The sequence below is a fragment of the Heterodontus francisci genome, chromosome 49 (genome assembly GCF_036365525.1).
Source record: "Heterodontus francisci isolate sHetFra1 chromosome 49, sHetFra1.hap1, whole genome shotgun sequence".
Taxonomy (NCBI): domain Eukaryota; kingdom Metazoa; phylum Chordata; class Chondrichthyes; order Heterodontiformes; family Heterodontidae; genus Heterodontus; species Heterodontus francisci.
This window is the reverse complement of record NC_090419.1, coordinates 11,643,828-11,653,343: the sequence shown is the minus strand read 5'-3', so window position 1 is coordinate 11,653,343 and position 9,516 is coordinate 11,643,828. Positions and strand designations below refer to the sequence as shown.

At 51.9% G+C, this 9,516-nt stretch overlaps 1 protein-coding gene across 2 annotated transcripts in view; it reads right to left on the bottom strand.

Annotated features, from left to right (window-relative positions):
• Nucleotides 1-9,516, bottom strand: part of LOC137358308 (microphthalmia-associated transcription factor-like) — a 41,515-nt gene that overhangs the window by 29,045 nt on the left and 2,954 nt on the right. For both annotated transcript variants that reach the window (XM_068024243.1, XM_068024244.1), the window contains exon 2: nt 8,760-8,876. In XM_068024243.1, coding sequence (XP_067880344.1) covers nt 8,760-8,876 — 117 coding nt within the window. The remainder of the gene's footprint in view (nt 1-8,759; nt 8,877-9,516) is intronic.

Genomic DNA, 9,516 nt, shown 5'->3' with positions numbered 1-9,516 from the left:
TCGATGAGAGGGTGGGAACCAGTTTAACCGACCCCTGTACATCATTAATCTCTCCCCACTGTCCACAGCATCCACACAGACCCCTGTACATCATTAATCTCTCCTCATTGTCCACAGCCTCCACACAGACCCCCGTACAGCATTAATCTCTCCCCACTGTCCACAGCATCCACATAGACCCCTGTACATCATTAATCTCTCCCCATTGTCCACAGCATCCACATAGACCCCTGTACATCATTAATCTCTCCCCACTGTCCACAGCATCCACACAGACCCCTGTACATCATTAATCTCTCCCCACTGTCCACAGCATCCACATAGACCCCTGTACATCATTAATCTCTCCCCATTGTCCACATCCTCCACACAGACCCCTGTACATCATTAATCTCTCCCCATTGTCCACAGCATCCACACAGACCCCTGTACATCATTAATCTCTCCCCACTGTCCACATCCTCCACACAGACCCATGTACATCATTAATCTCTCCCCATTGTCCACATCCTCCACACAGACCCCTGTACATCATTAATCTCTCCCCACTGTCCACAGCATCCACATAGACCCCTGTACATCATTAATCTCTCCCCATTGTCCACATCCTCCACACAGACCCCTGTACATCATTAATCTCTCCCCACTGTCCACAGCATCCACATAGACCCCTGTACATCATTAATCTCTCCCCATTGTCCACATCCTCCACACAGACCCCTGTACATCATTAATCTCTCCCCATTGTCCACAGTCTCCACACAGACCCCTGTACATCATTAATCTCTCCCCATTGTCCACAGTCTCCACACAGACCCCTGTACATCATTAATCTCTCCCCATTGTCCACATCCTCCACACAGACCCCTGTACATCATTAATCTCTCCCCACTGTCCACAGCATCCACATAGACCCCTGTACATCATTAATCTCTCCCCATTGTCCACATCCTCCACACAGACCCCTGTACATCATTAATCTCTCCCCATTGTCCACAGTCTCCACACAGACCCCTGTACATCATTAATCTCTCCCCATTGTCCACAGTCTCCACACAGACCCCTGTACATCATTAATCTCTCCCCACTGTCCACATCCTCCACACAGACCCATGTACATCATTAATCTCTCCCCATTGTCCACATCCTCCACACAGACCCCTGTACATCATTAATCTCTCCCCACTGTCCACAGCATCCACACAGACCCCTGTACATCATTAATCTCTCCCCATTGTCCACAGCATCCACACAGACCCCTGTACATCATTAATCTCTCCCCATTGTCCACAGTCTCCACACAGACCCCTGTACATCATTAATCTCTCCTCATTGTCCACAGCCTCCACACAGACCCCCGTACAGCATTAATCTCTCCCCACTGTCCACAGCATCCACATAGACCCCTGTACATCATTAATCTCTCCCCACTGTCCACAGCATCCACACAGACCCCTGTACATCATTAATCTCTCCCCACTGTCCACAGCATCCACATAGACCCCTGTACATCATTAATCTCTCCCCATTGTCCACAGCATCCACACAGACCCCTGTACATCATTAATCTCTCCCCACTGTCCACATCCTCCACACAGACCCATGTACATCATTAATCTCTCCCCATTGTCCACATCCTCCACACAGACCCCTGTACATCATTAATCTCTCCCCACTGTCCACAGCATCCACATAGACCCCTGTACATCATTAATCTCTCCCCATTGTCCACATCCTCCACACAGACCCCTGTACATCATTAATCTCTCCCCATTGTCCACAGTCTCCACACAGACCCCTGTACATCATTAATCTCTCCCCATTGTCCACAGTCTCCACACAGACCCCTGTACATCATTAATCTCTCCCCATTGTCCACATCCTCCACACAGACCCCTGTACATCATTAATCTCTCCCCACTGTCCACAGCATCCACATAGACCCCTGTACATCATTAATCTCTCCCCATTGTCCACATCCTCCACACAGACCCCTGTACATCATTAATCTCTCCCATTGTCCACAGTCTCCACACAGACCCCTGTACATCATTAATCTCTCCCCATTGTCCACAGTCTCCACACAGACCCCTGTACATCATTAATCTCTCCCCACTGTCCACATCCTCCACACAGACCCCTGTACATCATTAATCTCTCCCCATTGTCCACATCCTCCACACAGACCCCTGTACATCATTAATCTCTCCCCACTGTCCACATCCTCCACACAGACCCCTGTACATCATTAATCTCTCCCCATTGTCCACATCCTCCACACAGACCCCTGTACATCATTAATCTCTCCCCACTGTCCACATCCTCCACACAGACCCCTGTACATCATTAATCTCTCCCCACTGTCCACAGCATCCACACAGACCCCTGTACATCATTAATCTCTCCCCACTGTCCACAGCATCCACACAGACCCCTGTACATCATTAATCTCTCCCCACTGTCCACAGCATCCACACAGACCCCTGTACATCATTAATCTCTCCCCATTGTCCACAGCATCCACACAGACCCCTGTACATCATTAATCTCTCCCCATTGTCCACAGCATCCACACAGACCCCTGTACATCATTAATCTCTCCTCATTGTCCACAGTCTCCACACAGACCCCTGTACATCATTAATCTCTCCCCACTGTCCACAGCATCCACACAGACCCCTGTACATCATTAATCTCTCCTCATTGTCCACAGCATCCACACAGACCCCTGTACATCATTAATCTCTCCCCATTGTCCACAATCTCCACATAGACCCCTGTACATCATTAATCTCTCCCCATTGTCCACAGTCTCCACACAGACCCCTGTACATCATTAATCTCTCCCCATTGTCCACAGCATCCACACAGACCCCTGTACATCATTAATCTCTCCCCATTGTCCACAGCATCCACACAGACCCCTGTACATCATTAATCTCTCCCCATTGTCCACAGCATCCACACAGACCCCTGTACATCATTAATCTCTCCCCATTGTCCACAGCATCCACACAGACCCCTGTACATCATTAATCTCTCCCCATTGTCCACATCCTCCACACAGACCCCTATACATCATTAATCTCTCCCATTGTCCACAGTCTCCACACAGACCCCTGTACATCATTAATCTCTCCCCACTGTCCATAGCATCCACACAGACCCCTGTACATCATTAATCTCTCCCCACTGTCCATAGCATCCACACAGACCCCTGTACATCATTAATCTCTCCCCACTGTCCATAGCATCCACACAGACCCCTGTACATCATTAATCTCTCCCCACTGTCCACAGCATCCACACAGACCCCTGTACATCATTAATCTCTCCCCACTGTCCACAGCATCCACATAGACCCCTGTACATCATTAATCTCTCCCCACTGTCCACAGCATCCACACAGACCCCTGTACATCATTAATCTCTCCCCACTGTCCACAGCATCCACACAGACCCCTGTACATCATTAATCTCTCCCCACTGTCCACATCCTCCACACAGACCCCTGTACATCATTAATCTCTCCCCATTGTCCACAATCTCCACATAGACCCCTGTACATCATTAATCTCTCCCCATTGTCCACAGCATCCACACAGACCCCTGTACATCATTAATCTCTCCCCATTGTCCACAGTCTCCACACAGACCCCTGTACATCATTAATCTCTCCCCATCGTCCACATCCTCCACACAGACCCCTGTACATCATTAATCTCTCCGCACTGTCCACATCCTCCACACAGACCCATGGACATCATTAATCTCTCCCCATTGTCCACAGTCTCCACACAGACCCCTGTACATCATTAATCTCTCCCCATTGTCCACAGTCTCCACACAGACCCCTGTACATCATTAATCTCTCCCCATCGTCCACATCCTCCACACAGACCCCTGTACATCATTAATCTCTCCGCACTGTCCACATCCTCCACACAGACCCATGGACATCATTAATCTCTCCCCATCGTCCACATCCTCCACACAGACCCCTGTACATCATTAATCTCTCCCCATTGTCCACATCCTCCACACAGACCCCTGTACATCATTAATCTCTCCGCACTGTCCACATCCTCCACACAGACCCCTGTACATCATTAATCTCTCCCCATTGTCCACAATCTCCACACAGACCCATGTACATCATTAATCTCTCCCCATTGTCCACAGTCTCCACACAGACCCCTGTACATCATTAATCTCTCCCCATTGTCCACAGTCTCCACACAGACCCCTGTACATCATTAATCTCTCCCCACTGTCCACAGTCTCCACACAGACCCCTGTACATCATTAATCTCTCCCCATTGTCCACAGTCTCCACACAGACCCCTGTACATCATTAATCTCTCCCCACTGTCCACAGTCTCCACACAGACCCCTGTACATCATTAATCTCTCCCCACTGTCCACAGTCTCCACACAGACCCCTGTACATCATTAATCTCTCCCCACTGTCCACAGTCTCCACACAGACCCCTGTACATCATTAATCTCACCCCACTGTCCAGTCTCCACACAGACCCCTGTACATCATTAATCTCTCCCCATTGTCCACAGCATCCACACAGACCCATGTACATCATTAATCTCTCCCCACTGTCCACATCCTCCACACAGACCCCTTGTACATCATTAATCTCTCCCCATTGTCCACAGCATCCACACAGACCCATGTACATCATTAATCTCTCCCACTGTCCACATCCTCCACACAGACCCCTGTACATCATTAATCTCTCCCCATTGTCCACAGCATCCACACAGACCCATGTACATCATTAATCTCTCCCACTGTCCACATCCTCCACACAGACCCCTGTACATCATTAATCTCTCCCCACTGTCCACAGCCTCCACACAGACCCCTGTACATCATTAATCTCTCCCCACTGTCCACATCCTCCACACAGACCCCTGTACATCATTAATCTCTCCCCATTGTCCAGTCTCCACATAGACCCCTGTACATCATTAATCTCTCCCCATTGTCCACAGTCTCCACATCGACCCCTGTACATCATTAATTACTCCCCATTGTCCACAGCATCCACACAGACCCCTGTACAACATGATTATCCTCTCCCTTCACACCAGACCCCAACGTCCAGACTCTGCCCTCTCATTTCCCCCTGTGACAGGCGCTAATCCCAAGAATCTGCTCTCTCAAATTCCCCTACAACAGCCTGTTTCCCAGGACTCGGCCCATTTTCCCAGCAATGAGAAAAAGCCTTCTGTCGGCCCCCAACTCCTTGTTGCTATGGGTACACAGTTAAACAATGCCTCGAACATAAAACTCCCTTGTTTTCAACTCCCTCCAGCCCTCCCTATCTCTGTAACCTCCTCCAGCCCCAAAAACCCTCCTTACCTCTGTAACCTCCTCCAGTCCCTACAACCCTCCCCATCTCTGTAACCTCCTCCAGCCCTGACAACCCTCCCTATCTCTGTAACCTCCTCCAGCCCCTACAACCCTGCCTATCTCTGTAACCTCCTCCAGCCCCGACAACCCTCCCTATCTCTGTAACCTCCTCCAGCCCCTACAACCCTCCCTATCTCTGTAACCTCCTCCAGTCCCTACAACCCTCCCTATCTCTGTAACCTCCTCCAGCCCCTACAACCCTCCCTATCTCTGTAACCTCCTCCAGCCCCTACAACCCTGCCTATCTCTGTAACCTCCTCCAGCCCCGACAACCCTCCCTATCTCTGTAACCTCCTCCAGCCCCTACAACCCTCCCTATCTCTGTAACCTCCTCCAGCCCCTACAACCCTCCCTATCTCTGTAACCTCCTCCAACCCTCCCTATCTCTGTAACCTCCTCCAGCCCCTACAACCCTCCCTATCTCTGTAACCTCCTCCAGCCCCTACAACCCTCCCTATCTCTGTAACCTCCTCCAGTCCCTACAACCCTCCCTATCTCTGTAACCTCCTCCAGCCCCTACAACCCTCCCTATCTCTGTAACCTCCTCCAGCCCCGACAACCCTCCCTATCTCTGTAACCTCCTCCAGCCCCTACAACCCTCCCTATCTCTGTAACCTCCTCCAACCCTCCCTATCTCTGTAACCTCCTCCAGCCCCTACAACCCTGCCTATCTCTGTAACCTCCTCCAGCCCCTACAACCCTCCCTATCTCTGTAACCTCCTCCAGCCCTCCCCATCTCTGTAACCTCCTCCAGCCCTCCCCATCTCTGTAACCTCCTCCAGCCCTCCCCATCTCTGTAACCTCCTCCAGCCCCTACAACCCTCCGAGATCTCTGCACTCCTCCAATTCCGGCCTCTTGACCATTCCCCGATTCCCATCGCTCCACCATTGGCGGCCGTGCCTTCAGCTGCTTGGGGCCCTAAGCTCCGGAATTCCCTCCCTAAACTTGTCTGCCTCTCTCTCTCCTCCTTTAAGACGCTGCTTAAAACCGACCTCTTTGACTGTGCTCTTGGTCGTCTGTCCCATCATCTTATGCCCTTCAGTGTCTTGGTGCCAAACGTTGGTTGATAATAGTGCTCAGAAAGGGCTTGGGCTGTTTTAGTACGTTTAGGCTCAATGTAAATTCAAATTGTTTTTGGTATCCACATGCAAGTCTCGTCAATCCCATCCTCTCATCTTTCCCTCTTTTTTTCCCATTGCCTTCACCCTGCTCAGTTCTCCTCCGTCCTTTTCTCTCCCATACTTGTCCCGCACGCCACTCCTCCATCCTGCACCCACCCCCAAAACCTCCTCCTCAGTCCTTCCTCTTACTCTCCAAACCCAGAGCTTTCTGTCATCTCATCCTTAGACCCTTCAACTTGTCTACTTGTTTCTTTTTTTCAAAAAGCCTTCCTCCCAGAAACACGAGCCCCAAACCATTCCCAATAGCCACAGCTGAGGGAACCGGTTATAAAGCACTGGTGCGGCCCCAGCTGGAGTGTTGGGGCCCAATTCCGGGCCCTGCACTTTCGGAAGAATGTCAAGGCCTCGGAGAGGGTGCGGAGGAGATTTATTGGAATGGTCCCAGGGACGAGGGACTCCAGTTAATGTGGAGAGACTGGGAGAAGCTGCGATTGTTCTCCTTAGAGCAGAGAAGGTTAAGGGGAGATTTAATCGGGGCGTTGAAAATCAGGAAGGGTTTTGATGGAGTAAACAAGGAGAAACTGTTTCCAGTGGCGGGAGGGTCGGTAACCAGAGGGACACAGATTGAAGATAATCGGGAAAAGGACCAGAGGAGAGGAGGTGAATCGTTGTGATCTGGAATCGAAAGTGAAAACGGATTGAACAGTAACTTTCAAAAGGAGAAATGGATAAACACTTGAAAAGTAAAAACGCACAGGGCTACAGGGAATGGACAGCATGGGACAAATTAGACAGCTCGTTCAAAGAGCCGACACTGATATGCGCCATTTTTCACCCACCCCTCCCTCCGTGTCCCCCTCCTTGCCCCCTCTCCCGGCCTCCCTCCCTCCGCACCCCTTCCCTGCCCCCTCTCCCAAGCCCCTGCCATTCTCCCTCTGCTCCCCTCTCTCTGCCCCCTCCCCTCCCTCCAAGCCCCCCGTACCCCCTCCCCGCCACTCTCCCTCCACGCCCCCTCCCTATCCCCCCACCCACTCCATTTCCCACCCCTCTCCCTCCGCGCCCCCTCCTGCCCCATTTCCCATACCGCCCACGTACCTCACCCATCCACTCTATCCCTGTCCCTCACTCTCTCCATGTTCATCTCCTCCCTCTCCTATGCGCCCCTCTTCCCTCACGCTCCGGCCGCCTGTTTAGACAGATAACTCACTGTAAAGTATAGTTGGAAAGGCAGGATCAGCACATTCCTGCTGAACCCCGCCCCCTCACTGGCCCGACCACACTCGAGACTGGATACAGGAAGTCTCTTCGCACACAGTCCTTGTTTGTGCGCTGGAGCTGCTGCTGATTCATAGCAGTTTGGCTCCTTCCCACATGCTCTCCCTCTGCTGTGGGCTGGCTAATTTCCCACTTCCCCAATCGAAACACCGGGAGGGCTGAGCCAGGCCTCAGCAGAATCTGCTGCTGACAAAGCCCCTGCATCTCTGAGCGTCACACACACACAGTCAAACACCTCGGGAGGGAGGTCATCAAAAAAAAAACAACTGCTAGGTGTCCAAGGAAGATCAGGAGAGAGGATGGGGGTGAAGGGGAGACACACACACACCTCCCCCACTCCGGCACAGCTCCTCCACCGCCCCCCAACTCCACTAACAGACACTAAATTCCCTGCCCCAACCAGCCCCTGCACAAAACTGCCAGTCCACAGACGTCGACACCAACTTGCATCTATTTTACCCGGGGAGTGTAAATCAAACACAATTTGACACATCAGGAGATATTAGGGACGGGCGACCAAAAGCTCGGTCAAAGGGGTCAGTTTTAAGGAGCGTCTTAAAGGAGGAGAGAGAGAGAAGTTTAGGGAGGGAATTCCAGAGCTTAGGGCCCCAGGCAGCTGAAGGCACGGCCGCCAATGGTGGAGCGACGGGAATCGGGGGATGGACAAGAGGCCAGAATTGGAGGAGCGCAGAGATCTCGGAGCGTTGTAGGGGCTGGAGGGGGTTACAGAGACGGGCAGGGTCATGGAGGGATTTGAAAACGAGGATGAGAATTTGTTTTTAAATTGAGGCGTTGCTGGACCGGGAGCCAATGTAGGTCAGCGAGCACGGGGCAGGGAGGGGGGTGAACAGAACTTGTGCGAGTTAGGATACAGTTGGAAAAGTTTCACCCAAGTTGAAGTTTACAGAGGGTGGAGAAAGTCTGGACGAACCTATAGGCGATGGGCTGGCTTTTCAACTCGTAGTAACTTTCGGAACTTTTAGGATACAGAAGTTCACTGACGTCAATGTCGGCCACAATTCCCGATTCCGGCTGCGCTGAATTCACACTGGAAAGGAGAGGAAGGGAGAGAGAGTGAAAAATGCTACATTACTCAACGCAGCCTGTACAATTGAGTGTCTCGAGAGGGCGACTGGCAGCAAGGGGGCAGGTGAACACCAGCTCCCAGCTGAACCCCTCACCAGCTCCCCACCCCAACCCCTCGTCAGATAACTCAGCACAGGCCGGGGAAGCAGCCTGGGCCTCTCCTGCTCCGGGGCTCAGTTCAACGCTGATGACAGAACGGTGTTGCCACAGGGTCACAGAACCGCACAAGGGCCTTTCCAACACAACCTCCCAGTGCTTGGCTTGCCGCGCACACACCCAGTGTGGGAGGTCACAGCGGCAGAGATGGGCCAGGGCCCAGGCTCTCAGGCTTCAACCTGCCACGAGCCTGCTCGATAACAGGCTGCTCCCTGCGTGTAAACTGCTCCATTTCACTGTCAGGGTTGACCGATTTCAGGACGAGACATTAACCCCAGGCCTCGCATGCCCTCTCAAGCCATGGCCACTATGAGAAGGAGGGCTGAGGGGGAGCTCCACCCTGCTGTTCCAGCCAATACTTCTCATGTACAATGAATATGGCAATTGAGAGATCAGGAGAGGAAAGTTTCACAATAAATGGGGAAATGTTACAATCTACTGGCGGG